This window comes from Podospora pseudopauciseta (genome assembly GCF_035222475.1).
Source record: "Podospora pseudopauciseta strain CBS 411.78 chromosome 5 map unlocalized CBS411.78m_5.2, whole genome shotgun sequence".
NCBI classification, from domain to species: domain Eukaryota; kingdom Fungi; phylum Ascomycota; class Sordariomycetes; order Sordariales; family Podosporaceae; genus Podospora; species Podospora pseudopauciseta.
The window spans coordinates 1,801,810-1,829,726 of NW_026946666.1; the positions used below are offsets into that span (position 1 = coordinate 1,801,810).

At 52.3% G+C, this 27,917-nt stretch overlaps 14 protein-coding genes and 1 non-coding gene across 15 annotated transcripts; 6 read left to right on the forward strand and 9 right to left on the reverse strand.

Moving 5' to 3' along the window:
• Positions 1-136: 136 nt before the first annotated feature.
• Positions 137-1,487, reverse strand: PRE3 (Proteasome subunit beta type-1). Its single transcript, XM_062913046.1, has 5 exons — positions 1,305-1,487; positions 1,185-1,230; positions 1,102-1,116; positions 746-1,021; positions 137-675 (listed from the first exon to the last, which is right to left on the reverse strand). Exons 1-5 carry the CDS (start codon positions 1,336-1,338, stop codon positions 354-356), a joined length of 693 nt encoding a protein of 230 aa, XP_062764297.1. The 5' UTR covers positions 1,339-1,487; the 3' UTR covers positions 137-353.
• A 455-nt stretch (positions 1,488-1,942) lies between these two features.
• QC763_504570 (uncharacterized protein) lies at positions 1,943-2,929 on the reverse strand (the record flags this gene model as incomplete). The annotated part of the gene is made up of 2 exons (XM_062913047.1): positions 2,430-2,929; positions 1,943-2,369 (listed from the first exon to the last, which is right to left on the reverse strand). The coding sequence occupies exons 1-2, from the start codon at positions 2,660-2,662 to the stop codon at positions 1,943-1,945; spliced, it is 660 nt and encodes a 219-aa protein (XP_062764298.1). The 5' UTR covers positions 2,663-2,929.
• Positions 2,930-3,053: 124 nt separating this feature from the next.
• On the reverse strand, positions 3,054-4,472 carry QC763_504575 (uncharacterized protein). Its single transcript, XM_062913048.1, has 3 exons — positions 4,025-4,472; positions 3,841-3,968; positions 3,054-3,776 (listed from the first exon to the last, which is right to left on the reverse strand). Exons 1-3 carry the CDS (start codon positions 4,236-4,238, stop codon positions 3,288-3,290), a joined length of 831 nt encoding a protein of 276 aa, XP_062764299.1. The 5' UTR covers positions 4,239-4,472; the 3' UTR covers positions 3,054-3,287.
• A 132-nt stretch (positions 4,473-4,604) lies between these two features.
• On the reverse strand, positions 4,605-7,301 carry PDC1 (Pyruvate decarboxylase 1). The gene is made up of 6 exons (XM_062913049.1): positions 6,688-7,301; positions 6,340-6,596; positions 6,189-6,246; positions 5,755-6,106; positions 5,156-5,689; positions 4,605-5,097 (listed from the first exon to the last, which is right to left on the reverse strand). Exons 1-6 carry the CDS (start codon positions 6,767-6,769, stop codon positions 4,827-4,829), a joined length of 1,554 nt encoding a protein of 517 aa, XP_062764300.1. The 5' UTR covers positions 6,770-7,301; the 3' UTR covers positions 4,605-4,826.
• Positions 7,302-7,338: 37 nt separating this feature from the next.
• Positions 7,339-10,889, forward strand: QC763_504600 (uncharacterized protein). Its single transcript, XM_062913052.1, has 2 exons — positions 7,339-10,414; positions 10,503-10,889. The coding sequence occupies exons 1-2, from the start codon at positions 10,097-10,099 to the stop codon at positions 10,590-10,592; spliced, it is 408 nt and encodes a 135-aa protein (XP_062764301.1). The 5' UTR covers positions 7,339-10,096; the 3' UTR covers positions 10,593-10,889.
• QC763_504585 (uncharacterized protein) lies at positions 7,346-8,308 on the reverse strand (the record flags this gene model as incomplete). Its single annotated transcript, XM_062913050.1, has 1 exon — positions 7,346-8,308. One exon carries the CDS (start codon positions 8,306-8,308, stop codon positions 7,346-7,348), a length of 963 nt encoding a protein of 320 aa, XP_062764302.1.
• On the reverse strand, positions 8,615-9,757 carry QC763_504590 (uncharacterized protein; the record flags this gene model as incomplete). The annotated part of the gene is made up of 1 exon (XM_062913051.1): positions 8,615-9,757. The coding sequence occupies exon 1, from the start codon at positions 9,680-9,682 to the stop codon at positions 8,615-8,617; it is 1,068 nt and encodes a 355-aa protein (XP_062764303.1). The 5' UTR covers positions 9,683-9,757.
• Positions 10,612-11,272, reverse strand: QC763_504610 (uncharacterized protein). Its single transcript, XM_062913053.1, has 3 exons — positions 11,104-11,272; positions 10,890-11,030; positions 10,612-10,822 (listed from the first exon to the last, which is right to left on the reverse strand). The coding sequence occupies exons 1-3, from the start codon at positions 11,203-11,205 to the stop codon at positions 10,748-10,750; spliced, it is 318 nt and encodes a 105-aa protein (XP_062764304.1). The 5' UTR covers positions 11,206-11,272; the 3' UTR covers positions 10,612-10,747.
• A 170-nt stretch (positions 11,273-11,442) lies between these two features.
• On the forward strand, positions 11,443-12,481 carry NAT4 (N alpha-acetyl-transferase; the record flags this gene model as incomplete). Its single annotated transcript, XM_062913054.1, has 3 exons — positions 11,443-11,684; positions 11,837-12,178; positions 12,241-12,481. The coding sequence occupies exons 1-3, from the start codon at positions 11,587-11,589 to the stop codon at positions 12,479-12,481; spliced, it is 681 nt and encodes a 226-aa protein (XP_062764305.1). The 5' UTR covers positions 11,443-11,586.
• A 189-nt stretch (positions 12,482-12,670) lies between these two features.
• Positions 12,671-13,795, forward strand: QC763_504625 (uncharacterized protein; the record flags this gene model as incomplete). Its single annotated transcript, XM_062913055.1, has 3 exons — positions 12,671-12,995; positions 13,078-13,180; positions 13,247-13,795. The coding sequence occupies 3 exons, from the start codon at positions 12,671-12,673 to the stop codon at positions 13,482-13,484; spliced, it is 666 nt and encodes a 221-aa protein (XP_062764306.1). The 3' UTR covers positions 13,485-13,795.
• A 67-nt stretch (positions 13,796-13,862) lies between these two features.
• On the forward strand, positions 13,863-13,936 carry QC763_0085000. Its single transcript has one exon. It is a non-coding gene; the product is annotated as a tRNA-Asn (tRNA).
• An 18-nt stretch (positions 13,937-13,954) lies between these two features.
• Positions 13,955-16,880, reverse strand: QC763_504630 (uncharacterized protein). The gene is made up of 4 exons (XM_062913056.1): positions 16,243-16,880; positions 15,112-16,179; positions 14,787-15,037; positions 13,955-14,734 (listed from the first exon to the last, which is right to left on the reverse strand). The coding sequence occupies exons 1-4, from the start codon at positions 16,337-16,339 to the stop codon at positions 14,276-14,278; spliced, it is 1,875 nt and encodes a 624-aa protein (XP_062764307.1). The 5' UTR covers positions 16,340-16,880; the 3' UTR covers positions 13,955-14,275.
• Positions 16,881-16,903: 23 nt separating this feature from the next.
• On the forward strand, positions 16,904-19,514 carry QC763_504640 (uncharacterized protein; the record flags this gene model as incomplete). Its single annotated transcript, XM_062913057.1, has 2 exons — positions 16,904-18,204; positions 18,260-19,514. The coding sequence occupies exons 1-2, from the start codon at positions 17,402-17,404 to the stop codon at positions 19,512-19,514; spliced, it is 2,058 nt and encodes a 685-aa protein (XP_062764308.1). The 5' UTR covers positions 16,904-17,401.
• Positions 19,515-20,205: 691 nt separating this feature from the next.
• Positions 20,206-20,713, reverse strand: QC763_504645 (uncharacterized protein; the record flags this gene model as incomplete). Its single annotated transcript, XM_062913058.1, is given in 2 exon segments — positions 20,206-20,229; positions 20,234-20,713. Coding segments are annotated over 2 exon segments (504 nt in total).
• A 115-nt stretch (positions 20,714-20,828) lies between these two features.
• Positions 20,829-26,046, forward strand: QC763_504650 (uncharacterized protein; the record flags this gene model as incomplete). The annotated part of the gene is made up of 6 exons (XM_062913059.1): positions 20,829-21,262; positions 21,345-21,763; positions 21,817-23,189; positions 23,275-23,303; positions 23,369-23,486; positions 23,554-26,046. Exons 3-6 carry the CDS (start codon positions 23,142-23,144, stop codon positions 26,044-26,046), a joined length of 2,688 nt encoding a protein of 895 aa, XP_062764310.1. The 5' UTR covers positions 20,829-21,262; positions 21,345-21,763; positions 21,817-23,141.
• Positions 26,047-27,917: the final 1,871 nt, after the last annotated feature.

The window sequence follows — 27,917 nt, forward strand, 5'->3', positions numbered from 1 at the left end:
CACCCGCCTTCCCTTAACCAACTTGCGTGCCGGCCACGTGTATCCTCATCACCCTCCAACTCGGCCACGCCGGTTCGTAGTCCCCACGCACCGCAGATGCATAAGCCACAGGTAAAACAAGACCAAAAGTGCAGCCCATACTCTTTTTCAGAGGCTTTCTTGAGAACACCAGACACACACAGACAAAAACACCCATCTCCCTATGATGCCTTTCTCGAATCCGAAATGGAATGGCATTACTATACATATCCATCATCCAGCCCGGCCATGTCGTCACCTCGCAAGCACTGAACAATGCATCCCGTTCTGATTGGCTGTCTTCTGCCCCCATCCTTACCCCTAGTCACACACACTCAGTTCTCATGTCTGACCTTGTAATCCGTATCTGGTAGGTACAGATGTCTGTCCGCGCCCTTGGCCGTTAACACCACCATACGAATCACACCACCCGAGCTACCATCCCACTTGATGGCCTCCTTCAACGACTCCTTGACAAAGTTGACCGCATCCGCCTCCTCCATGCCCTCTTTCCAGTTGGCGTCGCAGTAACCGTAAATATACGTCGAGCCAGAACCACCAATGGCATATGGTTGCTTGTGGAGGGACCCGCCGAGGGGGATGCTGTAGACCTGACCACCGTGACGCTCGTCCCAACCCGCAATAATGAGACCGGCCCTAGCAAAGAAAATATCAGTACCTGACCTCCGCAACCTACCCAACTTCAACTTCGCCGGGGGTTACTAACGAGAGCCTATCCTTGTTCGCATAGCACATCTCCTGGAAGATGGCCGCCGCCGTCTGTGTCGTGGGGGGCTTGCCGTTCATCATGTGGAAGAGCCCAAGCTGGTATTGCACAATGTCGGCGACGGCTTGGGTGTCAGCGGCGGACCCGGATCGGCAGCACCAGATTGTGTCGTGTACTCTGGTGAGCTTGTCGGTTACACGGTTGGCAATGTATGCGCCAGTCGTTGTGCGGGAATCGGCTCCGAGGATAACGCCGTCTTTGAATGTGATCGCCATACTGTCATCGTTCGAATGTTAGGAGGGGTGCTCGCCCGGGAGTGGTCGTTTGGCCAGTTTAAGACCGGGGGGTTGGCTTACATCGAGGTACCCAAGCTAAGTGATGGAATTGTCAGAATGACTCCCATTGTAAAAGCAGAGGGCACTTTGGAAGTATCACTTACTTGACCTCACCCTTCTTCAACCGGTCCATATCAACATGGATGCCATCTGCAAGGTACCATGGTTAGCAACAGGGACGAGACGATGTGGAGACGGTAACCGGGAGTTGCGATGTCACTGACCTTCGCTCAGGTAACCTGATGTACCGAATTCCATTTTTGAAGTGTGGGTTTGTAATTATCGATCTGAAGTCGTCGATGGAAAGAGGGGGGCAATCGGAGCGAGTCGTCAGTCGTCGAGAATGGAGGTGTTCGTGGGGTATGTGGCATTCGTCGAGTGAATGTTCGAAGTTGGCAACTGGAGCTTGGAGCTCCTCCCAAGCTCAAGGCAGCTCAGACACGCACGCGCGCCTTGCCTGGCAGGCGGGTTGATGCGCATCACGTGGGGAGCTGATAAGAAGGCTTATCGGGTCTTATCGTTCCTATCACTTACAGCCAGCCCCTTGGCAGACCACACGATGGATAAATGAATGCATGTAACAATCGGGGTATCCTCTACTATGTACACGATAACCTGACCATGAGTGATCTCATCTTTGAGTCCAGAGTGTTGACCAAAGCCTTCCCAATGCGAGGCCCTGTTCGATCTCTCCGGATCACTCAGATCCTGTCAAAGCCCTCGTCAAAATCCCAGCACCCTCATCAGAGTCCAACCCTATCAACACCTCCCCGTCCCCGACTTCCAAAACCACCTCACAAAAAAAAACCGAAAAAAAAAAAAAAAACCCAACTCCAACCCTAGTATTCCGACCACAATCTACTCAGCCCCCCCTAACCAACCCCTCCTCCCTCTCCAAACTAACCCCCTCCCCAACCTCAATCTCATACCCCCTCCTCCTTTCCTTGCCACCATCCCCCTCCTTCTTCTTCCCCTTCCCATCATCCCCACACCCACAATCATAAAAATCCCCAATATTATTACAATCAAACAACTCCTTCCTCAACCTCCTATTAACCTCATTATGCACAAAGCAAGCCCACCCCGCCGCATTATTCCGACTGCTCACCTGAGGCGGGTATTTCTCCAGCAGCTTCTGAAAGTGCGAAGCACAGTCCCCACAGGGGTACAACCTCGCAAACAACTGTATATACGTCCTCAGCGCAAGACTATCATCCGCCGTCGGCTCCTCCGGAAACCGCGCCATCATCGTGTGGAACAACTTCCACGACGCGCGGCCGAGTTCCGCTCTTTAAATCTCCCCAATCAGCAATTGCTCTTCCCCAGCATGCAAAAAGCGGAGGACTCACTTCGCAGTCGCATTCTCCAACTTGGGCGCAATAGATCCACCCTTTAGAATGCTCTCCGAAAGGGCACCACCAGCACCGTTGCTGTTGTGGCTGCTGCTGCTCCTCCACGTCTCGTCGGATAATATCCTCGTGGGGTCCCGTCCGCCGCCGCCGCTGCTCGAAACAAAGTACGTCATGGCCAAAAAGAACATGACGCCCACCAGCAGGAGCGTTATGTGTTGTCGTCGCGCCATGGTTTTTCCGCAACCGTCTCGTCGCGCCCGCAGGGTGGGTTGGCCCAATAAATAAAAGGGGTTCACAGTGGATTTGGCGATGTCTAGAAATGGAGTTTTGGGCGCAACGTAGAGGGCCAAAAGAGGCGGCCGTGGTCGATCTAGCTCTGCAAAAAAAAAAAATGTGTTTTAATGAATGACGGGAAAATAATGCACGACAAGAAAATGGCTGAAGCTTATTGAAGGATGGGAAAAACGACCCGATCAGATGGTTCAAAGGAATTGGAGTGTCTGTCAGATGTTCGGCGCTGGTGGCCAATGCACCAGTGGCTGATCCCCTAGCCAGGGTCTGCAGCCGGATCATCCCACCCTTCCCGCGGCAGGCATTTGCTTGAAACAGGGGTTCAATCGAGCCCAGAGGAGTCAAGCTTTCTCGAAGCCCACTTGCAACATCATGTAACCAAAATCATTATCTCTATTATCCAAACAACCTCTTACATTTCATGTAGATTTCAACTTGAAACGAGTTCGAATAAAAAACCCGAAAACCTCTCTAACCAAAACCCCATCTCTTTATACATCATCCAGCCTCCCGCCCTCGTTCAAGATCATGAACCCCTAAGCAAAACCTGGCAAGCCCTCGTCATCAATAAATCCCAGCATAAAACGTCAAATCCCACCTCCCATTCTCCGTCACAATCACCGGCTTAACATCTTCAACAATAAAAGCCTCCCTCAACGGGTCCAACACCTTGAGCTCCCACCTCATCGCCTCTTCATTAGCCTCAGACCCAACAGTCTTGCCCAGCACAAGACTCCCATTCGCCTTTCTCGCCAGCGCACCCTCTGGCGCTTCCCTGAGAATGTTTCGACTGAACCCAGTCACCACCCCACTCCCATCCGTAGCAAGCATCACCGCTCCCCCATCACACCCCTCAAGCAGCGAGACGTCTCCCCAAGACCGCGTTGACGAGTTCGACGCCGTGGTATTGTCTTGCGCTTCCCAAGCCACCTCGATCCAAGTTCCCAGATTGTGCCTGGCCGTCCCGTCAAGGTTCTCGTCCAGCCTGCCGCGAACGATGCGACCTGAAAAGGTAGGGCAGACCGAAATGAACACTGTCTCGCCAGGATGGAGCTTGCGGGTACAAATACTATTGTCAATGACAAGTCCAACCAAAGCTGTGTCGATGCGGGCTTACCAATGTATACTTCCACGGAATCTCATCACGCGCATTTTCGTACAAAAAGTAGTAGTGATTTTGGTGCGTGTTGCTGTAGTCAGCGTCGCGCATTGTCACGCCGGGGCCGCCGTCATCCACATCTCCCACTACCACCAAAAAAAATTCAGTCATTCGCCTAGAAGATGGGTTGTCTAGGACTCACAAGTGTAGATGGGTGTATCTGAGCGAGATCCACACGTGAAGGTGGCATTGGCGTGGCTAGAGGGTAGCAGAAGGCTAGAGTTTTGGAATGTGGTGTTCCAGTTGAGGACGCTGTGCAGGTAGGGCCGTGGAGGAATGAGGACAGGGCTTGCCGAAGTAGCTGGAAGTAGGGCTAGGAGAATGGGGAGAGTACCCAAAAAGCGTGGGAAGGTCATGATATGTAGATGGATGATAAAAGACGGAACCAATGTGAGAGACGTCGCGGGTTATATGGTGTGAGATGATTGGATTTGGCGTGGAAGATATAGGGGATAGGTAGGTATGTTGGGAAGAATGTTGTCGAAGAGAGATTCAATGACTGGCCCTGTCGACTTTTGGGAGATCTTGTGGCGGTGGGCATTGGATTGTGCGTCCGTCCTTTCCCTGGATATCATGGGAGAAAGAACTCGGTCTGGCAAAGTAACGTCGCAAAGCTCCTTCTTGCCAATGCAAGAGTTCAAGGGATGAACAGGGACATGCAAGAGCGTCCAGGTAAGGCTCTGAATGGGAAGAGCTCACTGAATTCAAGCGACAGTGAATAGTGACTGCCAATTTACATTCGAGCTGTTATCAGCTGCCGCGTTACGCATGAGCAAAGTTTCATAATGTCTCAAGAGATATGCTATACATTTCCAAGGACCTTCTGCCCAGATACATGAAAGGGCAACAAACATCAGGCCCAACCCATAGCACCAACTTGAAAGTCTATCCAGATCCCACAGTAGATACATGAATCAAGAACCTCCTAACCATATTCCGCCAACTCACATGGCATTCTTACCCTCGAAAACCGTCCTCATCGCCTCCGGTACATCCTTCGGGTCCATAATCATGTCCACACACTGCGGCACCACCGAGTCACATAATTCCCCATCACTCAGTAGCTCATCTAATTCCTCCGCCGTTGTGACTTTGTACCCCTTGACCCGCGGCTCAACATCAGGCGCAAAAGCCTTGAACAGAGCGGCATAGTCCCACATAGGGATGTCGTTATACTTTGCGTCCCACCCGCGAAAGTAGCGCTCAATGGTGTACCTGTGTCTCGCGTCAGCAAAAGGTCACTCAAGCTTATGCATCGTGGAAAAGGATTTACCCATAGTTATTCAGGGCAAACACCACCGGGACAATCCTATATCTTGTGAGCATAGAGAAAGCCTGCACCGTAAGTTGCAGGCTCCCCTCTCCTGTCACCAGCACCAGTCGCTTGTATTTGCCTGTCTCCTTGGCAGCAATGGCGGCACCGGCCGCAGCCCCAGCTGCGTAGCCTATGCTGCCGTAGACGGATTGTGTCCAGCCGTGACACCCAGAAGGGAAACGGGTGGCGGTGATGCCGACCTGAGCGGTGCCGGTTTCGGTGATGACGAGATCACCTGGCCGGAGGTAGGAGGTGAGGCGGGACCAGAGCCAGTCTTGCTCTATCTTGTTACTTGCTGGGAGAGAGAGTTGTTGATCGACCTGGGGATTTTGTTTCGTGCGCTGGGCCAACGGGTAGTGCGAAGATAGGGCTGGAATGAGCTTGGGCAGAACATGATTGATTCTAGCGTCGTATTTGGTCGCCCCAATATTGACAAAGAATCGTTGAAGATCGATGATGGTGCAGTGGTCGAGCTTTTCGGTGAAGATACCCCTATAGTTGATAATATGTCAGTTGTTCTCTTCGCTTGAAAGAATCGAGGCGGGAGTATGACCTACGTGTTGAAATCAGATGGGTAGTTCCCCAGCCACAAGATGCAGTCTGCCTCTTGCACAAGTCCAATGGCACTCCTCAGCCACGACCCTTCACCAGCATAACAGCCCTGGTAGTAAGGGCTCATCTCATCAGCAATACCCTTGCCCAACCCAGTCACAAGAAATGGTATTTTGAGGGCTTGGATTAGAGGATCGACATGCTCAGCCCAGTTCGCCCTTGCAGCTCCGCCACTCACAATCAAGATTGGGGATTTTGCCAACTCTAGCCGGCTGACTATCTCGGTGGTGACAGCAGCCTCAGACTCTGGAGCACTTGGTGGGCAAGCATCGAGCGAATTTTGTACCAAGATACTCACTGGATACCTTTGCATAGGCAATATCTTCAGAGATGCCAATGTATCCAGGTGTAGAATGGAAAATCATTGCGTTCACAACACTGTCGATCTCAGCCGCAGTAGTAGTCGGGTCGTCAAGGACGGTAGTTGCGCAACACAACTCGGAGGAGATCCTTTGGTAATGGCTAAAAGCCACATGTCAACTCATCATGTCTCGACAAGGTAAGACCAGGTGCTAAGGGCATACTCAAACTTTCCATCCCCCAAGGTATGATGAAGGATCTTTCCGCTCTTTCTGTGCTGGAGTGGTGGGATATCCAACAATATGAAGGACAGGAACAGACTCGCAGTTTGATCCTCCGATACCACACAGAGCACTCAGTTCTCCAAGATCAAATCTGGTCACCAGAGCGCCAAGTCCATTGAGGCGCGCATAACCATCGGCAGCGTAGGCTCCGATCAGTTCGTTCGGTGCACCGACCCAGGAGAGGCCGAGAGGTTCGACGAGATCTCGACGAGATCGAGAAGGGCTAGTTCAAAATCTGCCAGGCAACTCAGCATGGCTATAAGACCTGGTGGTGGTTCAGAACCGGCCACATACCACCGGGAACGCCAAAGACAGTCCCGATGCCGAGCTGTTTGAGCCGGAGGAAGAGGCACTCTCCAATGAGTATTTCTGACATTGTGGTTGAACCGTGAGGTGTGATTGTAGACGGAGTCTGGAAATCGCAGGCGTGTATGTATGATTGTCAAATGTTTGAGTGATCAAGTACAATCTTTGCATGAGTTGTAATGTTTGATGCCATATACTACCATTGGATGGCTTCCCAACGATCTTAAGTAGTCCATCATAGCCTCTCTTGGGACTGCATCGTCGCAAAAAGACGTCATTGTCGCAATCAAGAAAATGGTGATCAATGTCAGACGACGTCGAGGTGGAGGTTGGCGTAGCCGGCATTGACGATGTCGGTGTAGAAGTTTCCTCGGTTGGATATGTCGGCGTGCCCGTCGGGCATCGGGGTAGTAACTGGCCGTGTCGGTTGCCGGCTACCTACACGAGAGTTGCATGATCGGTGCAAAGTCGGGATATCTGCCGATGTATGCTGGTTGCTGACTGAAGTGGTGATTTGGGAAGGAAACCAATCACAGACAAAGTCTCAAGCACACGCGTTAAAAAAAAGACCTAGATCATAGTAGAGAAAAGCTTGGTGATTGGTTGGATGATGTCTCTTTGCATTAGATATTGCTACAGTTATTATTCAAGCCCCTTGGCTGAGCATCTCCCACTGATCCGACACACTCTCCGATGTTGGTGTGAGGAGGGCATAGCTGTCGCTGTCGCTGTTCCTGCTCCCGCTCCCGGTCTCGACTGCCACTCTCACCAGAGTCCAGCTGTTTCCGAGATCCTCACCCTCAACCCACTCTTCACTTGTTGTAGGGGAAGTGTCTCTCGTCCCACCCTGGCTGCTCCTCCCTTTTCCACGACCTCGCTTCCGTGGCTTGACCTTGATCTGATATTCCCACTGCCCTTCCCCCCTCACAACATCCTCAAACCCAAACCCAACCCTCTGCACCGTTTCACAATCCCCAACAGACCCTTCAACAGCCAGACTCTGCCCAGCTTCCACCTCCTCCACCAGTTGCCTCCACAGCTTCCCAAAAACCAACCTCCCATCCCTCTCATCCTCAAACGGCAACCTCCAGCTTTTGTCCGCGGCAATTTCCCGCCCTTCAATCAAATTATTCCTCGTCCATTCCTTCTTTCCTTCCTCAAAGAAGTCCCTCTTCATTTTCTCGCAGTAATCACAGCAATACAGCGAGCTACACCTCGTCTTGAACATTTTCTCCAAAACAGGAATGTAGTGCGGCCTGATCAGCAACCCACTTCTCATGCTCGAGGCTTTTCTGTAAGCGTAAGGTTGATTTGCCTTTTTGAGTCGCTGCGCGTCGGTCTTGAGCTTGGGGAAGTTCCAGGAGCGGTCGAAGAAGACGTCTTCGTAGTCGGAGATGTGGCTTTGGATGCGGTAGAGATCCTGGCTGTTGCGGCCCGGGAGGCCTACACGAATGGTGTTTTTACCGTGAAACTTTTTGGGACTGGGTTGGACGAGTTTGGTTTGGTCGAAGGGGATGTTGGAGGGTTCTTCTGGGTGGGGGATCTGGGAGGAGAGACGGGGGAGGTAGCGGGTTAGGGTGAGGGAGGTGAGGTGGTTGTCGTTTTCCATTTTGGCTGTCAGGATTGGGTTTTGGGACTGACTAAGGAGTGTGGGTTTGGATGGACGATGATGAGAATGGAGACACTGAGGTTGCAACACGATGTTGATTTATACAATGTATTCATGGCACTAGCAATTGAGGACATCACGATGCCAGGGGTTGCTGGCGCCCTCTTCTCGCACAGAGAGCTCAGAGTGGCATGGCGCGGTCTTGGTATAACACGCCATTGGCTGGATTCGTCCTCGTGGCTGTGGCAGTGGTCTTAATCGCCAAAACAACCCTCAATTTCCAGCAACAAGATAGAGCTAACCTTGTCATGCCGTTCCGTCAGTACAATTACCCTTGACGTCGTCAACTTTGATGCGGAGCAGTTTCTCTGCGTTTTTGTAGGCAATGGCCTCCAGCTGCTCCTGGTCGACCAGCCCGCTCGCCTCCAGCTCCTTGAACCATGCCAACCCAACCTCATTGCTTGTAAAAGGATAGTCAATACTGTACAGGATGTGGTCAATGGGAGTGTTGGCCAAAATGCACCTCATGGGATCCAAGCTCCAAACACCGCTCGTCGTGACATAGATGTTCTCCCGATATACCGTTGTGAAGTTTCTCTGAGCCGTGCTCCATCTTCCACTAAGCCTGTCAATACGCTGCAGCATAAACGGTATCATTTCACCCATATGTCCAGCGATGATCTTCAGCTTGGGTCTGCGATCAAACAGTCCAGAGGCAAACAGTCTCAAGACATGAAGCCCAGTGTCCTGGTGCCACCCCCAGCCAGAACTTCCCAGCGAGTTTGCAGCGATAGGGTCGAAGTTGCCTTGATATCGTGGGGCCATGTCTTCACTCGGCCAAGTGGGATGAAGGTAGACTGGAACATCGAATTCCTCTGCAACAGCCCAAAAAGCATCGTATTCCTCCCCATCAAAATAGCCCCCTTTGCCGTCGTGATTGTCGACCAAAGCACCCACAAAGCCGAGCTCCGTGACCGCCCTCCGGAACTCTGCTGCCGCTTCCGCCGACTGTGACATGGGAGCAGTCGCAAAACCTGCCAATCTTCCTTTTGCATTCTTGACAGCCTCATAGACCTGATCGTTGGCTGACCTGCTGTAGTTGACGGAGTACGACCCTAACCCTGCGGCATGGCTAACAACTTGGATTGTGACATCTCCCTTGTCCATGTCGGAAAGTCGGAGAGAGGAGAGGTTGGTCAACTTTTCCATGACATTGGGGACAAACTGTGTCTGCTCCTTGAACAGAGCCTTCATAGCATCCGGGGTGGTGGCAGAAGCGTAGTGCTCCTCGAGGGTTATGAGTGGAGGCATCTTGGCCAAGGCGGGAAGGATGAGGAGTGGAATAAATCGTAGGAACTCCATGATTGCAGACATTGTATCTACTTCTAAAGAAGAGAGACCGTTGTACAACTAACCCCTAGCTTTGAAGTCTCTTCTCCCCTTTTTATCTTCCGATATTCATGTCGTCACGACATCAGCCATTGCATCGCAACTTCGCCATGCTTTCATCCGGTCTCACTCAAACAAACCCTGAGGGGTTTGTCTCGGATCAAAATCAAGGGTTAGGGTCACACATGTTCCACCTCTGAACCCGAAGGTTCACCCACGTGATCCACTCCCACCCAATCCCTGTCTCCGCCCCACCCACCTCCCAAACGCCCGGACCACATCCAAACCTGTCGGACCTTCAACTTTACGATATTCATCGACGATTCGAAACGAGACACCCGAGCGTCGGTGACGAACACACGCAACACAAACAACCCCTCCCCCCGATCGATCCAAGCCATGGCGAGCCTCTACCTCCTCGCGCGCTCCATGCGCACCCTCTCCCTCTCCTCAACGACCGCCCTCCGAACCGTTGCCCGTCTCAAGACCTCCACAGTCGCCACCAGATTCCAGACGACCTGGTCGCTCTCCTCCAAGTCGCACGGCCTGTTTTGCTCGTGCTGCCGGCCGACCCTCTCCAAGATCGTTTCCCAGACTACACAGACGGCTCCAACATCGAATGGGGCTGCTGCCAGCAAGGCGGTGGGGGTGGCGGTTCAGCAGACGAGGGGGATGAAGGTTCACAGTTCCGTCAAGAAGAGGTGTGAGCACTGCAAGGTTTGTTTTACTACTACTACTACTACTACTAATGGTCGGACGTGAGGGGAAAGGAGGAAACTTTGGCTGACAAGAGTGTGAAAAAAAGGTTGTGAGGCGAAAGGCGGGGAAGAGACATCGGGGGTACATTTACATTATTTGCCCGGCGAATCCAAGACATAAGCAGCGCCAGGGTTAAGACGGTTGTTTTGTGAAGGGATGGATGATTGTACGATATACCCGAAGTTGGGAGGGGAGTCTACATGAGGAGAGGCACAGAACCCAGATATGAGAGGGTCGTGCACAGTACGAGAGAAAGGTTACGGAGGGCAAGGTAAAATTGTCTCTTATGCTTTACAGACCGTCAATATACCTTTCCATGTTCTCCCATTCTGTCTTGCCCGTGGAGAGGAGGTAGCGGATGTGGTCCTGTGGACGTAGTAGGGATTAGTCTTCACTGGGCCAAAACGTGGACGGGGAAATAGGAGAAACAAACAAGATCAGTCACCCCTCGGTTTCTCTCAAACTCTTGCCGTGCAAAACGGCGGGTGTCAGCTCGGGTGGACGGGTCCGCAATGCGTCGAGTTGCGCGGAGGATATGTCTGTATAATGCCAAAGCCCGAGACCTTTGGACAAACTAGTTGAGCCCCGCAATCATCAGATTTGAACACGAGAGATATTAGCATTCATAGTGTGTAACTTCTACATACATGCTCCAAGCTTAACGTCGGCCCAAGCCTTGTTCGTGAAGAGCTGCTACCCGTCGCGTATGTGCGGAAAACGGACCCCGCCGGGGCAAGAAAGTGGCGCATTAACGGCAGGTCTATGGAGAGACTTGAGATCAAGGAAACACTTTACGGATAACAGCCATTGGGGGTTCTGTTGCTTGTTCAATGCGCCGTTCTTCTCAGTGGTGATATTCGAGGTGTTGGCGGGAAAAATTCGGGAGGCCAAAAACGTCATGGTCGCAGTAGGCTCTGGGCTGCAACGGATGGTGCCAAGACCAATCCCGCAGCAGCTCGGGCTCTCGGTCAGCTAGCTACCTGGGACCTTGGAGACGTGTCGCGACACGTCCTTTTATGTACCTTTATGGAAATCTCACTCTGGGGATATACTGAGAGCGCAAACACCTCGCTTTTAACTTCAAGTGCTCGTCTCATCCTCTTTGCCTCACTGTGACTTTGAAGATTCTCATGATGAAGTCAAAGCGCTCGAGAGCAGCGACCAGCCCCATCGAGGTTGCCAATCGCAAGACTGATGAAGAGTTTATTGCTGACTATTTGCTTCCTGAGTGAGCAATCCTCTCTCATTTCTCTCTCCAACATTAATAGCCCTATCAGCCCTTCAAAGTTGTTTGATCTACCCAAGACAACATGCAACTTGAATCACCGTCGGGGATTTTCTCTTCTTTTGCACACCCACCCCCACTGACATAAGACCCAGCAACGCCAAGGAATCCTCCTGGGTGACAGCCTGGACTCACCCAAGGACGGGAGCCAAATACACAATCAGCTTGGCACAACCGGCAAACCTCAAACAAGAAGATCTCGATGCTTGTTTTGACCTTCTTGTCGAAACAAGCAAGAAGGACTATGAGAATTCGGCAGGGAGGTGGCACCCGGACAAAAAGCTCAACGAAATGAGGTCTCCAGAACTGAGGTATGTCCTTGTCAAGGAGGAAGAGACTGGCAAACTTCGGGGTTTCACGTCTTTGATGCCGACTTACGAGGAGGGAGAACCGGTGGTGTATTGTTATGAGGTTCATCTGAAGCCAGATCTGCAGGGGTGTGTATTGTTCACTCTGTATTCGAGGCTGGGATGTGGTGTTGATCTAACATGCTTATGAGGACCGGGTTGGGATCTTTACTGATGAGCTTCCTTACGGCTGTTGCTGTTAATTTGCCGCCGATAACCAAGGTTATGCTCACTTGTTTCTTGTCCAACGCTCGTGGGTTGGCGTTTTATAGGAAGCTTGGGTTTGAGAGGGATGACATCTCCCCTGTGCCGAGGATTCTACGGGGGAAGGTGATCGAGCCGGATTATTTGATTATGAGCAAGAGGATAAGGCCGGATTCTGAGTCTAACTAAAAGCCAGACAAACTTACATCGCGCTAGCTAGGCATCTTCTTTTCGGCGGTTGAAAACGCTTGACTGTCAGCCTCACCCCTGCATGTTGATGGGCAGGCCATCTGGTCTTGGCTAAACTCCGATTCCTGTCTTCACCCTCAAATCACCATTCTGGCAGTCACTTTCTTTAGCAGATAAAATAGCGGCAGCATGGAGCAATGCTGGTGTCACGACACAGAAGGATGTAATTTATGCCAGATCTCAGATCATCCTCCCCGAACCACACCCAGTCGAGAGTTTTACACGCAATATATATCAACCCTGCCATCCTCCCTCTTCGGCCCTCTCATCGATCTCCGTCAAATCCACCACCGCATTAACACCATGTCGACCACCCCAGACCAGACACACGCTCCCCCCCAAGACGAGGCCAAACCCCTCCCTACCTCGACGACCACCTCAGAATGGGAAACACCCCTCATCCAATGCTTCCCCTGCGGCCTCTTCTGGAAAGCAATCGCCTACCCATGCATTTGTACATCCCCCCTTCCCCTCTCCCCCCTATCCCCTTTCATCACCACCCCTTAACATTTTTTCTTTTTCTTTTTGTGCTCTAGTCTACGGCCAAACAGCCCAGCGCCTCCGAGACCCTAACCTCCCTGCCGAAGAAAACAACGCCGATTGCAAGGACTTTGCTGTGAATAATGTCCTCCTGTCGATGTGTTTCCTGCAAGTCTAACCCCTCCCCCCTAACATGTAATGTCGGTGTTAATACGAGGAGGGTAGTGACATCATGAAACATCGCGCAGAAATCAGAAAGAAGTACAGCATCCCTGGCAGCGAGACAAAAGACTGTTTGGTGTCTTGCTTTTGCTGCTCGTGCGCTGTGATGCAGCATGATGGGGAGTTGAGGGGACGGCAGGAAAAGGAAGGGATTAGGGTTGGGTATAAGAGTCAGGCGGGGATGGTTCTGCCTGGTGGTGGGGAGCGGCGGCGGGAGGGTTGGGGTGAGGTGGTGCAGTAGTGAGGGGGGTGAAAAGGGACTGTTTGGATCGTGATGATGTTTGTTTATATGTTGGGTTTGCTCTTACTGTCAGCTTTGGAGAGGCTGTGACTTGTTGGGGCAAGATGCAATGTAATGCAAGTGTTTACTGTTCCGCATCTTCTTCAGAAACTCAGCGAGGGACTGCCCAAGAAAAGATGTTACGTGGGTGTATTGACCTGGCGCTGGGGTTTGAGACTGTTGATATGCGGAAGACTTCAAACGCTCCCTGGGGGCTATTAGAAAAGAAATGGTCCGTAGAAAAAGGACAATCAATGGCTGTTGATATTGTGGTGAACAAAAGGAGGTAGGAACAAAAAGTGGGGTTCCGTGTAACCTGATGGAACCAGGAAAAATATTCTCCTCCGGGAAGGCTCGAACTTCCAACCTCCTGATTAACAGTCAGACGCGCTAGCCAATTGCGCCACAGAGGATTATGTTGTTGATAAATCGCTGTTAATGTCAGCTTGTATTGTTGTGAATGTATTCTGCTTGGAGTGACAGACAGCTCGGAGGCTTGCCAGGCGCCTGGAAAGAAAGTACTGGCAACAGTATATAATATCTGTCAGATAATATTCTACTATCAGAAAAGAATGTAGGTAGTTGCAGTTGATCTGGTCCTAAGATGCTTTTGCTTGACAGTAGAAGTAAAATCCTGCAGCATGTCAACGTTCCTCACCACAGCAGGTACCCCGGACCTTGTCTCGCTGCAACCCTCTACTGCCTCGGAAAGCCTTGAAGCTTTTATGAAGGCCCTCATTCCATCCAAGCGCCTATCCACTGACGTTCAAATGCATCCAAGGATTGACGGCCCCCGACCGTTCGTCGCTTTGCCAGTTGAAGTGATGGTTCTCTTCCCTCAAAGACGTCCCACTGCTACCCGTCGTTCCCGAAGCAGAGGATTGCGATCCCAAGGTTTGAGTAGGTTGCTGTCTATGCAAGATACCATGCTCCCTTCTCAACCGTTCCATCTTGATCCGTCTGATAGCTCGGCTACCTCTCACCACGCGGTGGAAGAATAGAAATATGTGAAGACCTGTAAGTGCCGTCACAGTTTCTCGAAAAAAAAAGTACATCTGAACCAAGAAACCAACAAGAAAGAGGAAGGCAGCTACGACAACGACACTGATGTAGCCCTGGACTTCTCTTCTAGAGAAGTCAATTAGGTCAATGGGTTGGGTGATGTAATCCTTGACATCCAGAATAGACCTCTGCTTTTGTCGGGGTTTCTTCTGCCAGATTCGTATTAGCCTTATTGCAATTTTTCTTGGGGGAATAACATACCTTAGCCCTCTCAGGTACTATAGCTCGCTCTAATTCTACGGTGTTGACACGCCGTGTAGGACGAGAACGCGAGTCCTCATTTTGGGACGAGAAGCCCGTGTTTGTGAAAGACCGCATGGGCAGCCCTGGACCGGTGCCCAAATCAACCTCTGAGTCTAAACTGCCTGAATCGCTACGTGAGAGATTCTCTGGCGATGCCGTGTTCAATGAGGAACTCACTGAAGCCGATTGCCTTCGACGAGTGCGTGACGCTGCAATAGGGGAGCGCTGATAAGTTCTCGTTCTCATCGACAGGTATGGAGTTGACCGAAAATTCCCAACTTACAAGACTTGATACCCAGAGCAGTTAGAGCATAGCTGACGAGAAGAATGACTGGCAGGACCTGGCCAAATTTCCACTCCAGAAGTGGCGTAATATCGACGCCTCCGTGAGTAAGCGAGGTGATAAGGTCAGTGATCGCTAAAGCAAACCAGAATGTACAGAGGAAAAGATCGTAAATAATGGAGTTCTGCAGCTCGATGACCACATCAAAGCCAACATTGGCAAAAACCGCCCATAGGAGTCTTGCTGCTGAAATTTGGCCTGACCTCCTCTTGTTGATGGTTGTGGTGAGGGAGGTAAACCGTTTGAGGGAACTCGCTTGATTCTTTTCTTGCATTTCCTCCAGGGACTTTTCAATATCATTTTGAGCTCCTGGACATCCATGCAGCTTTTCCAAAACCGCCAGAACCCATGAGCTGATTGGTTTCCGACGAGCATCAGAACCGGAGGGCAGCCGGGGAGCCGCATCGGTGACAATGGATTGATAGTAGTTAACGCTCAGTGTCAACACGAGGCAAAACCAATCCCACAGGTATTCAAAGTCTGAGCCAGTCCGTGGCCAAGAGATGTTGCAGGCTGCAAGTGAAGCGTTGTCATACTCCCATGTACTGTACTGCAGATATTTGCAGACTAAAATGCCAGTAAGGCCCAGAATCATTAGCGATACCCGTAAATTTCTCTGAGCCTTCGTGCTCTCCTTGAAAGGAAATCTTAGAACTGTCAGTGTTGCCAAGTGCACAGTACAGCACAAGTAAGCCAGGTCGCAAGCAACATGAAATGAGAACATCGATATCGAACAGATCTGGGAATAGATGGCGATGATTAATCCGAATCCAGTCAAGAGCATCTGATCGTTGACCAGGAGAATGAAGCCTTGATAACCGGAGACTTCAGATGTTGCAGTCCATGCGGATGCAGACCGTGACGGTCCGCGCTTGAACCAAGACAAGGCCATATCATCGATACAGTTGTATTGATGTTGCGGAATGCGAATCTTGATCCATGCCAACAAGAAGGCAATTATCGCTGCTACTGATGGAAGGATGAACGAGAGAAGGATCTGCAAGGACACTTGTTAGCTAAGGTCTGAACCTAAGAATGCATTCAGGGGGGATGTTTTACTTGCCCCAATACCGGCGATATCAGGATCGGTGATGTCGTCGTCGGCAACACTGGTGCTCTCGGAGCATTCAACATCCTTGCCACACAGACTAGGGGTAAATGAGACCATGGCATCGTCTGGTATGGAGTTTATTTCAATAAAACAACAGTCCTGCTCCAAATGTAACAATCCTGGCGATTGAAGCCATTTAAGTCGATCCAAGGTGATAGGCTATGAATCTCATGAGCAAATAAAAACCGGGTTTTCCGGCCTAGACCGCGGTCTCGCCGCAACTTGGTCGGTGCCAGTTGTACGCTCCAGCAGCCGCCTGTATTTCGTATGCAACGTTTCCAATGATTCCTGGTGGCGGCCAGTAGGAGCCCATTGAAGCCCCAGTAGGTCTTCGCGCCTGTGGTGACAGAAGCTTCAGCTAGGACACAGCCTCATATTTGCAAAACATGGGAAATGGTTTCTCGTACTTCAGGGCCTTTGGGAATGGCAGATAAGCGGTGCTAAGGCACACGGCGAGCGGCACTGGGGCTCTGTTAGAAAGCAAGTCAATATTTGTGATCTATTCCAATGCGTGCTCTGAAAGATTACATGGGCACCTGTCGTGGACAGACTGACAGGCTCCAGGCGCCCGGCCATTGGGACAGCTGAGGGCGCAGCGAGAACAGGAAAGGATGAGAGCTGGCGAGATGCTGGCATGGAGGTCAAAAGTGGGGATGTCGCTGTCAAAGCAGGGACTTGAACGGGCGGGTCCCGGAAAACAAGCCGAAAAGCTTGGTTGAACCAAGAGGGTCAAACAGAGGCTACGTGACGTCACCCAGATCCCGGAGAATGAGATGTTTGGACACCGACTGTTCCGATGAGCCGGTGACTTTGTGCCCCTTCCGCGACTGCAGAGCGCCAGATCTTCGCTACAGGCAGATCGTGGGCTATGCCCGAAGCCACAGTTATAGCCGTGTTATTTACCCTCGACAACTCGGTCGACTTTGGGTCTCAGCCCCGCTCACATCATCTTGACGGAAACGGCAGCGTGTTAGCGCCCAGCCTCCCGGATACTCCGTACGCTTTGCTGGTCGCCTGACGCTTTTATGCTGAACAACAACTTCAACCGCTCACACATTTTAAACAATATCACCAGCCCATGCTCGTGTGTCGCGCGACAGCAACAGCCCAAACTCCTCCATGTCAGCTCCTCCCGATCAAGCGACGGTCGATGCCCCGCCTAAGCGCAATGGCACGACAACCTCTGCGCTGCTCGAGAAGTACGCGAAGCAGAAGGAGAGGATAAAAACAAAGACAGGCCCTCCAGGCGGATTCGATCCCACGCCTCTGCCAGACGCGCCGCCTGGCTACACTGTCAAGTTCACCTTCTATCGCGCCTTCCACCTCCCAATTGCCGATCTGCATCTCCACTCCTCAGACCCCTTCATCTATGCGACATTGTTGCATGCCGCGCCGACAAGACACAAGGAAGACCCCGTCTTGACCCGACGAACGCGAACACTGAGGAGAACCACCGAACCAGAATGGAGGGAAGAGTGGATTGTGGCCAACGTTCCAGCGTCGGGATTTGCGCTTAAGTGTCGCCTGTACGACGAGGATTGGCCAGATCATGACGATAGACTGGGCAATGTTACCGTTAGAGTCCCGCATGTCAGTGAGGACTGGGAAGGATTTGGACCTGAGGGCAAGATATTTGAGGTCAAGAAGCGCTCCGGCAGCCGCAGAGCTTACTTCGTCCACGGCATCAGGTCGGTATTCTGCCGCAATGTCCCACTGACACCAAGATTGCAGCTTGGGATCGAGGTGTTGGGAAAGTCGGACCCTCCGCATGCCCAGGTTTATACAGTTGGTCCAACCCACTGGGTGAAGCACTACAGCCCAATGATTGGGTGGGTAACCGGTGTCAAAGTCAACAAGGACGCGGACAACGACGCGACGTCTTCTATCCACTCGAAAAAGAGTCGTCGCACAAAGAAGTTTGAGTGGGTTTCACCTTATTGCCTGCTGGATCTACACATGGACGCTGATAACTTGCAGCTTCCAAGCAAACGAGATACAACTCGCCGGGCCTGTACCGCCCAAGCTCTACCACCGCTATGTCGAGTTCCGCCCCATGATCGGCCGCATGTTCTCCTCCAAAGGCTTACGCGGCCGGATTCTCAATGCCGTCCTTCACAAACAGCATCACCGAGTCTACAACTTTGACTCCAGCACCGAATACGGCAACTTTGAAGCTTGCAGCGAAGAGGCTTCTCTCCAGTTTCTCAAGATGGTCCACTTTGACGAAGGCGGCCGCATCTTTACATATGTCATTACTCTTGACGGCCTGATGCGCTTCACCGAGACAGGCAAGGAATTCGGCATCGATCTTTTGTCGAAACACTCGATGCACAGCGACGTGGCCACGTACATAGCCTGCTCGGGCGAGTTCTTCATCCGGCGTCTCGCTCACCCGCGCAAGTCACACCATCGCCATCACAGCCACGTCTCGGGCGAATCCTCGTCTACTCAGGCCCCAACCCCACCGACGCATCCGCCCAACGAAAACATTGGCGATGGGCCCCCCAAGTCACCCCCACCACCCAAGCCTCAGCTTTACCAGCTGATCATTGACAATGACAGCGGGACGTATCGTCCGGACAAGTCGGTCTTGCCAGATTTGCAGAAATTCTTGGAGAGGAATTTACCTGGGATGGAGATCAAGGCTATGCACTGCGACGAGGAGGAGCTGAAGAAGATGAAGAAGATGCAGATGGAGATCAAGAAGAAGGAGGGTCCGGCTGTGAGGATGGTGCTGAACCGGAGCCCGAGCAGCTCGAGTTTTAGCTCGGATGATGAGTCGAGATTGGGGGATTTGGCGAATTTGGGGGATGATGATGATGATGAGGGGGGGGGGTTGGGGTTGAGGAGTAAGAAGGAGAGGGCGTTTGATCTTGTGCAGGAGCCGCAGAGGTGGAGGGAGGTTATTGGGTACCCGAAGAAGAGGAAGACGGGGGACCTGGAAAAGGGGAAGGGGTTGGATGGGGCGGGTGATGAGGATGAGAAGGTTGGTGGGAAGGTTAGGGAGGAGGAGGAGGAGGAGGAGGGGGTTAAAGAGGGTGGGGATGGTAAGGCTGAGGGAGATGTTAAAGGGCATGGGGGAAAGACAAAGGTTGATGGGGATGTGAAGGATCTTAGTGACTCGAAAGAACAGGACGAGAAGAGGGAGGAAAAGAGCGGCGATACTGAAGGTAATGGTAGCGGTAATGGTAATGGTGATGCCGCAAGTTCAGGGGTTGAGACCAAGGCGTGAGATGCTGGTCTAAACGAGAAGGACAATGCCTTGACGATATAGATACCTCATTTTTGCTTAGCCGGGCAGGGCAGGATTAGGGCCGATGGCGTCCGGAGTTTGGGTTGGTTTATGGCATCATGGTCAGGGCATTGATGATTCCCAGTTGGGTTAGCGAGCGTTTTGTTTGTATTTCTGCTTCTCTGCTCTATATTGCTGAAAGTCTAGATTTCATTTAATCCCACCATTCGCCAGCTTCACTCTTGCCGACAGTCTTATATGGAGGCCTCTCCTACAAGCACAGTTTCTTTTTCCTATTCAGTGTTATGCTCACATTTCTCTCTCTCTCTCTCTCTCTCTCTCTCTCTCTCTCTCTTCACAAACTATTTGGTGGCGATAAAGGCATCTCCGGTCGTGATGGCGGCGTCTCGGTCCCGGATGCTTCCATAACCCCCACGCTACCTACCTCGGAGGTTTTGGGACTTGACAGCTGTGAGTCTTTTTGTGGTGGGTCTTGGCAAGCCACCGCAGCATTCATCCCAACGTCCATGTCGTCCATCGCGGAGGCTGCCAAGGCGAGGTCGATGCCCCGTTGGAGGACCTGGGCGTCTAGACCACCACCATCCATGGTCAGTAGTTGGTGGTGTGGTGTGGTGTGGTGTGGTGTGGTGACGGGATTGTGCAAGTTCAAACTCACAAGCATGATTAACCATCATCCCGGGCCCCTCCTCAAAACCTACCCACAGGGCCTCGAACTGCTCATCAGACATTTGCGTCTTTTTGGCCAGGGGGAGAGTGCTGTCCCCGATGGCTACATACCAGAGGACTATAGCGAGGGCGCCGTTCTTCTTTTGGGGGTGCTGCATTAGGGCGATGGGCTCGGTGAGGCGGGCGGTGTTGGGGAGGAGGACGTCGCCGGAGGGGTCGAAGCGGGCTTTTTGGAGCTGGGGGTTGTGTGTGGAGGTGGAGGAAGGGGGGGTGCAGCGGGTTGATAAGGGGACGGGGAAGAGGGTGGCGGTGCAGCCTGCTTCTTCGTAGGTTTCGCGGATAGCGGTTACCTCGAGGGGTTCGGACCAGTCTTTGCGGCCGCGGGGGAGGTAGTAGGTTTTAGAGGTGAGGTCGTGGATGATGAGGACTTTGCGGGCGGGGAGGTCGACGGTTATGGTGCCTGAGGCGAGGTAGAAGTCGGAGGAGAAGGTTACTTTCCAGGGGGGGGACATGATGGGGATGAGGAGGGGGGGAGATGAAGGTGTGGATGTGGGAGGTTTGAAGATTGTGAAGTGTGAGAGATTGAAGACTGTGAGAGGCTTTGGAAACTGTGAGAGGGCCGAGTAAATGGCGCTGAGCCTTGGTGTTAATGGTTGATATTAGAAAAGAAAGGTAAGGTCAAGCACATGAGAGCGGTGAGTTTGCCCGTACAAAGTCCAGAGTAGGCAGGTGTAAGTGATCCGACCTGTGGGCAATATCGTGACGACAAGGTATCTTATACCCCAACACCTTCTCTTGTTGGTTTCCCCAGGATAGGTACTATCATAGGTAAGGCAAGGTAACATTGAAGTTCCCGGAACCATGGTGTGAAAATCAGATCACCTTTGTTGGCTGAAAGGGGCTAGGGCTACCTGGTTCTGGACCTGCCAAACCAAGGAGCGCACGACACACACCTTTGATGACCAAAAAGCACCCCACCACAAGATCTATATCACATCCCCACTCGTATGTTCACCGACGATGATAGGTGACAAATTATCTCCCTGTGCATAAGGTGACAGGTAAACACCATGAATCTAGGGCACTGCAGTCCTTCCCAGCTCCTCGAATCTCATCTGATCACTAACTGCAACGGTTCAACCAGTTATGCCTTTGCTAGATCCTCCGAGACACCACGGATGACGTCCTCAGCCGTGTTCTCTGTCGCCTTGGCTGATACCTAGATCGGTGATAGCTCCGGCTGAATGAGGTGGCATATCTGGTCAGATCCCCGTTGACCTTTTTATCAAGAAAAAGCAAGGGGTTCCGGGAAACCTGAGGGATTTCATGATCGGATTTCCGATCTGGCGTGCTATTGGAGAGTTTGGGTGATCACAGCAGCAGAATGGGAAAAGCAAACATGATTTTTTTTGGGCCGCGCAGCAATGAGCCGCACTTTGGATGACTGTCAAGACGGAGGTTTCCGAGCGTGCTGGCTGCAGGTTGGAGGATTTAAAGAGGTCGGTGAGCAGCTGGAGACGGCACTTCAGAGATGAAGGTTTATGGGAAGAGAGGTAGTATAGGTAGGTATATATGCTTGATACTCTCTTGATGGATCGTCGCTAAGAGCACGTAGGTATACACGACTAGGTTACACTGCCCCTTTCAGACCCAGTTTGGCTGCATCATTGTGAATGCGGGGTTCGGGACCGAAAAAGTGGTGTGACTTTGATCTGATAGGAGGGGTTTGATGCTGTTGGACATATCCTGTGATAGTTATCAGTGTAGGTATGAAATGAAGTCAGCCAACGGGGCACAAACACATTCCATCTGATGATGTATCTATCTCCTTCAACTTTCTCGAGTCTCCCATCAAGTCTGTCATTGTCTGATGTTGAAAGCTCCCCGCCAAAGAGCCAACGTTGAGGCTTGGCATGGATATCACCTACCCATAGTACCTATTCATCCGAGACCCTGAATTGATACTGATACTGGTCCAAGACATACCTGATTAAAGAAGATATCCCCAAGAAAAGACCTTGTGCTCACTGACACCAGATCGTATCGTTCAACACGTGGGAGATCCGAGGGCAGCATCCGGGACATCCTGACAAAGATATGCAGGGATGGCCCTGACCAGGCGATCAGCCAAACGATCTGGGGATTCCAAAGCCTTGGCAGCACTCCTTCTGGAAGCCAATGCCGGGGCCGACGCGAATGTCAGATGAGCTTCCACGCTTCTTGACCGAGCCCCTGAATACGCGTTCATATCGGTGATACGGAGTATTGGGCAACCAACCTGTTGGAAGGAGCGGAAGCACGGTCATCTCAACACAACTTCCAAGCTCCCGTCTTTGAGGACCAGAGACTGGCTGTCACTGTTACTAGCGCTGGCCAACGACGGAAGCTCGGTCCATCTTCCACCTCAATTACAGTGGACACCCCGCGCCTGCGCCACCAAGAAACGACGTCTGAGAAACAAGAAAGCCGCTAACAATTTTGGAGCTCCCCGTTCGTCCAAGTGCCACTCACAGTCGCGCTCCAGCTCCCATCCTTTGGGCACGAGTTGTCATCGTAATTGGCGTCGCCTGTTCCGAGTTGGAACTGTTTATATTGTTCTCCAGGACCCTTTTCGATAATCAACTCTCGAACACTGTCCATAAAATCCCCAAAGGCCTAGAAACGTGGCTCCCCCCCTGGCAGATGAAACGGAACGAGCCCCTTGGTTACAATTCTATCGAGAAACGAGATTACAACATCCAGGCGACTTCACTGTTTGCAAGACACCACCAGCCCAGCCACCACCTACGGATACCTCACCCTGACTGCTATCAAGAGTCCGTTTGATCAATCCCTTGCGCTCGAAACTCACCATCACCAGTCAAGTGGGCGTTTGTCGACGGTACTTGGGGCGTTTGGTCGGTGGATGAGGACCAGGTCCTGTCCCGACGGCGCCGAGGGATGCAGACGGCAAAGGGAAAGGCTGAGGCGCTTGGACGGAAGGCCAAGGTGTGTTTTCCTTCTTCTCTCGAGTCTGGGTTGTTCTAGTGTGTGATCGTGATAGCTAATCATGATTTCTCTTCGCTCCGTCTAGCTCACTCAGTCGTACCAAGAGCTCCTCGAGTAGGCCCGCCCACCAACGAGACCATCGCTACGATTGTATCACGCTGACCAACCTGTTCCCACAGCGAGTTCTCCAACAAGGACCTGAAATCTGTCGGCAACTACACTCTAGGCCGGTTAATAGGAAAAGGATCCTTTGGCAAGGTTTACCTTGCTACCCACAAACTCACAAATGGCTCCAAGGTTGGTTCTGAGCCGCGCATGCCATTGGGCAAGGGCAGTCATTGATGTGTTTATTTTTTATTTCTAGGTTGTTCTCAAGTCGGCGAAGAAGGACGATGCCAACCTGGCCCGCGAGATTCACCACCACCGCCAATTTGTACACCCACACATAGCAAGATTATACGAGGTGATTGTAACCGAATCCATGGTATGGCTGGTGCTGGAATACTGCTCAGGTGACGAGCTCTACAACTATCTGATCGACCATGGCAAACTCCCCGTCGAAAAGGTGCAAAAGACGTTTACGCAGTTGGTCGGCGCCGTGTCCTATGTCCACCAACAGAATTGCGTTCATCGCGACTTGAAGCTCGAAAATATCCTTCTCGACAAGAATGAGAACGTCAAGCTGTGCGACTTTGGCTTCACCCGGGAATACGAGGGCAAGGCCAATTACCTTCAGACCTTTTGCGGCACCATATGCTATTCGGCCCCCGAAATGCTAAAGGGAGAGAAATACGCCGGCGAGAAGGTGGACGTGTGGAGCTTGGGGGTCATCTTATACGCTTTGCTCACGGGTGAGCTGCCGTTTGACGACGACAACGACCAGGTCACGAGAACCAAGATATTGATGGAGGAACCAAACTATCCCGATTTTATACCAGCCGACGCCTTGTCACTCCTCAAGCTGCTCCTCTCGAAACGCCCCCTGCTACGACCGACACTACCGGATATTCTGGCGCATCCTTTCCTCGCCGAGCACGCACCGCAGCAGCAAGAGATCCTCAAACTGGAACGACCGGCACCTTTTTCGACCCCTCTTGAGAAGGAGGTACTGCACCGGATGAAGAGTGCCGGGGTGGATATCGAGGCTGTGATGGAGAGCGTCATTTCTCAGCGATGCGATGCTCTGGGGGGTTGGTGGACGTTGCTGCTCGAAAAAGAAGTACGCAAAGTGATACGCAGAGAGAGGAAACGAAGAGAGAGGGCCGAGAATAGGAATTCACGCCGCTTCTCCCAAGCTTCCAGTCGACTGAACGCTCTGGCGACGGTCGAGGAATCCCAGTTCGCGAAGCTCTCAGATACCCCCCATAGGACACGGGGCCGGAGCCAGAGGAGAAGCGCCCACTACCCTAGCTTGACGATTCCAGACTTGCCCGGGTTTGCCGACTTTTCCAAGACTGGAAACGGAAATCTTGCTCTTAGTCCTGATGGGGAGGTGCCACCTCCACCGATTGACAAGGACTCGATAAGGTCAGTCAGCTCGTCGAGGCATCGGAGGCCAATCCCACCACCAAAGGAAGGGGTTCTAAGAAGCGCACGCTCTAGGGGCAGCACCCTCCATCTAGTGACGACAACAGACGCACTAGAGGCCACCACCACCTCGCAGGCAGGTGACCCAAAGAAGGTGAAGAAACGACCGTCACATGCCATCCTTGCGACGTGGAAGAACTGGACACATTGGCTCTTTGAGCACACGGGGATGAAGAATGCCAGCAGGCGTGGAGGAAGCCAGTCGGCACCTAACCTCCTTTCCAAGCAGACAAGCGCAAAGGATACCAAGTCAAAAGATGCCAGTCCCCGGCCCCAGACCAGCAAGTATCCGGTGAGCGGGTCTAATGCAGCTCCTGCTACCGCCAGCCTACCCAAGGGTGTGGTTGCCAATGGCTACCCACCCCGCGGCTCTTCGGCTGCTCAAGGGACGTCGTCCAACCCAATATCGCCGACCTTGTCGACCCCATCCATGCACCATCCCCGGATGCCCAGCTCCTCTGGGTACAAACGGCAGTCCATGTCGCCTTCACCTTTGACACCCCGCTCAACCGTCCGGCGATCCTCTGGGCCCACTGGACTCCGCGGACGAAAGTCTACCTCGTCATCTGTCTCGTCAGTGCGGTCCCTGCACCACACGCACCACCATAGCCACAGCAAGGCTAGCTCAACGTCGTCGAACGGTTCCGTCTCCACGTCGGTTTCCAAGACGCCAATGCAGAATGCTCGAAGTCCCCACCACTCTGTCAAGGTTTTACCGGCCACTCCTACGGGCAACACCTTTCCCAGCAACATCCGTCTTGTGCGGGACCGCAGCGGACCACCCCTGAGCGTCTTCAACGAAGGAATACCGGCCTTCAACGGAGCCATGATTCCACAGCCCCCAGGCAGCCCGAACCCCTTTTCGGGTAACGGAGTCATGTTCGCCAAACGCAAGCGGAACATCTTCAAGGGGCCCATGCTGAGTTTGTCAGGTTCAAGGGACACACGCAGTTCGGGGTCTGGATCAGCAAGCCATTCTAGAAGTGCGAGTGCTAGCGGTCTCGGGCGTAGGAGCGGCGAGATGGCGATTCAGGAGGTGGACGAGGACGACGAAGACGACAATCTGACCGAACGGGGAAGGGGTCCTCCGAGTGTGACAGACGAACTTGAAGAGGTGGAAGAGGTTGACTCTTTCTCGCCAATCGTCAAAGGCCCGGGCGAGATTGTGGAGGAGAAGATTTATGAGGAGGGAGAGGAAGAGGCAGAGTTGAAAGCGGGGTTGCCTGGCTTGCAGCCCGCGGCGACGATAACACCATCGCCTGTGTTATGAGGACGGTGTGCACAAAACATCTATCTTTTTTCTGTCTTTGCTAATCTGCATGAGAACATGAGTGACGGGGGACCAGGCCGGGGCCTGGTATGCCCGGTACGGCCGAGAAATAAGTGAGGAGTTACAGAAGTCAGAGCTGAAGTGGGGATGTGTAATAGTTGCCGCAAGAAGTGGCGGCGTGTTCCAAGCATGGGCTGGCTGTATATCTAGCTACAGCAGTAGCACGTTATTGTTCCTTTTCCTTTGTCTTTACAGCCGGGCGTGTTTTGAGCTTGTATTGTAGTTGTTAGGGATACCACTTGAAAGAATTTCTTTTTGCTGTTTATATTGTTGATTTCAACTATCATTGACTCACGTCGTCGTTCACGGGTTGTATTGTTGGGGAGCAGGAACAGCTTCCGGAAACTGTGGTCTTGTCGGTAAGTGCCGCCGTCTGCCTAATCTCATGATCACTTCATACATCTTTTTCCAAACCAAGGGTAGGGATCATTTTCGTCCCGGAAGGCTCGGTGATGATAGCTGCAAGAGATGTCCGAGAAGGCAGTCATTAGCGTGGGAATGTCAAGTGACCTGTCAGTCAGTCTTGCAGCCGTCTGGGGATGCGATGTTCCTGCAGTTTCCCATACACCCATACACTTGGAACACTAGAAGGCAAAATATCAGCTTGGCGTTCGTCGGGGGAGGACGACGGGTTGAGGCCATTGGCTCATTGGACAATGGTAAACGATTCGGGAGTCTGGGCTGAAGAGAGGGCCGAATGTCGGACTTTGTGACAGGTACCTGGTAAGGCAAGGTCAGGTACGGTGAGGGGGGTGCTGAGTGTGATATGCTGAGCTTCACGAGGTTTGAGGTTGGCTGAGATGATTCCCATCTCTATTCTTAGCTGAATATATGTCTCCTCCTCTCCTGTCCCGGTTTTCAGCATGTGTGGTTCGAGGGTAGGTCGCGGGCTCTTTGGGCGAGTGGCACCCACCCACATGCAACCAATTAATATCGAGCCGTGTTTGGGGGGGGGCTTGGGTTGCACACAACGTGCCCGCCGAGCACAGTTTCGCACACCAGACCTTTGCTGCTGCGAACTATTGCAACTACTGCACGCCCTGCATCTGCCCCCCTCACGAGCCTAGCCTCTCTCTGTTCTCCCGACCCTGACATCAAGCGGGGGGAGGAGCGGGGGAAGCAAGCCACGATTCGGTAAATGTTTCTTCCCGTGACTCCCCTTAATGTTCACAAATTAATACTCATACCGGTAGGGCAGAGAAAAGGCAGCTTCAACGCTTCCTCCCGCTTGCTTTGCCGGCCCCAGGTTTTGCCGTCCTTTGGGACTACAAAGCGAGTTCGACTGGCTGCACTGCTGATAACCTGGGTTACTCCGTAGCCATGCCCATCATATTAACCTGCCTGCACGTCGCCGCTGCCGCCACATGGAGGCAGAGAGATTCCCAGCAGCTGGGGCAGGCCTGATCTAGTTCGATGGTCGATTAGTCAGGTCGTCGTCACGCAGGCCAAGAAAGCAACGACGAAATCCCGTGGATGATAGGCAGATAGCTGATGAGGTTTTGTGATACCGGCTCCGAAGGACGGGGGATGGGATGACAAGGACTTTAGCAGAGGGGCAGATCATCATTGCCTTTCCTCCCCCGGACAGTTTCCTCCTTTGACCTAGATTAGGTTACTTTTTTCCTGTTTATATGCCGTGCTTGTTGTACCTTACCCTAACCTACCTAAGCTCGGTCAGGTCTTCTTCCGGGATATGGTCCCCCTCATTACACAGGGGTCCGGCTTACCCAAAACCGCCGCCGTGCTCACACACACACAAACAAAGTCGGATATGCACGTATGTATTGTCCATGGATATCTCCTCTTCCCCC

Bases quoted from the DNA above. Each gene is read 5' to 3' on its own strand.
- PRE3 (XM_062913046.1), bottom strand. From the start codon at position 1,338: ATGGAATTCGGTACATCAGGTTACCTGAGCGAAG. The intron at 1,231-1,304 runs GTCAGTGACATC...GGTACCTTGCAG, and splicing joins ATCAGGTTACCTGAGCGAAG to ATGGCATCCATGTTGATATG. The intron at 676-745 runs GTTAGTAACCCC...TTTCTTTGCTAG, and splicing joins GCGAACAAGGATAGGCTCTC to GGCCGGTCTCATTATTGCGG.
- QC763_504575 (XM_062913048.1), bottom strand. From the start codon at position 4,238: ATGACCTTCCCACGCTTTTTGGGTACTCTCCCCATTCTCCTAGCCCTA. The intron at 3,969-4,024 runs GTGAGTCCTAGA...TTTTGGTGGTAG, and splicing joins AGATACACCCATCTACACTT to TGGGAGATGTGGATGACGGC. The intron at 3,777-3,840 runs GTAAGCCCGCAT...TGTACCCGCAAG, and splicing joins TTCCGTGGAAGTATACATTG to CTCCATCCTGGCGAGACAGT.
- PDC1 (XM_062913049.1), bottom strand. From the start codon at position 6,769: ATGTCAGAAATACTCATTGGAGAGTGCCTCTTCCTCCGGCTCAAACAG. The intron at 6,247-6,339 runs GTTTGAGTATGC...ATCTCCTCCGAG, and splicing joins CATACCTTGGGGGATGGAAA to TTGTGTTGCGCAACTACCGT. The intron at 5,690-5,754 runs GTAGGTCATACT...TATCAACTATAG, and splicing joins TACCCATCTGATTTCAACAC to GGGTATCTTCACCGAAAAGC.
- QC763_504600 (XM_062913052.1), top strand. From the start codon at position 10,097: ATGGCGAGCCTCTACCTCCTCGCGCGCTCCATGCGCACCCTCTCCCTC. The intron at 10,415-10,502 runs GTTTGTTTTACT...TGTGAAAAAAAG, and splicing joins AGAGGTGTGAGCACTGCAAG to GTTGTGAGGCGAAAGGCGGG.
- QC763_504610 (XM_062913053.1), bottom strand. From the start codon at position 11,205: ATGCGCCACTTTCTTGCCCCGGCGGGGTCCGTTTTCCGCACATACGCG. The intron at 11,031-11,103 runs GTATGTAGAAGT...GGGCTCAACTAG, and splicing joins CGACGTTAAGCTTGGAGCAT to TTTGTCCAAAGGTCTCGGGC. The intron at 10,823-10,889 runs GTTTGTTTCTCC...CTACGTCCACAG, and splicing joins ACCGAGGGGTGACTGATCTT to GACCACATCCGCTACCTCCT.
- QC763_504630 (XM_062913056.1), bottom strand. From the start codon at position 16,339: ATGGTCTCATTTACCCCTAGTCTGTGTGGCAAGGATGTTGAATGCTCC. The intron at 16,180-16,242 runs GTATTGGGGCAA...TTAGCTAACAAG, and splicing joins CACCGATCCTGATATCGCCG to TGTCCTTGCAGATCCTTCTC. The intron at 15,038-15,111 runs GTAAGTTGGGAA...CCCCTATTGCAG, and splicing joins TGCTCTGGGTATCAAGTCTT to CGTCACGCACTCGTCGAAGG.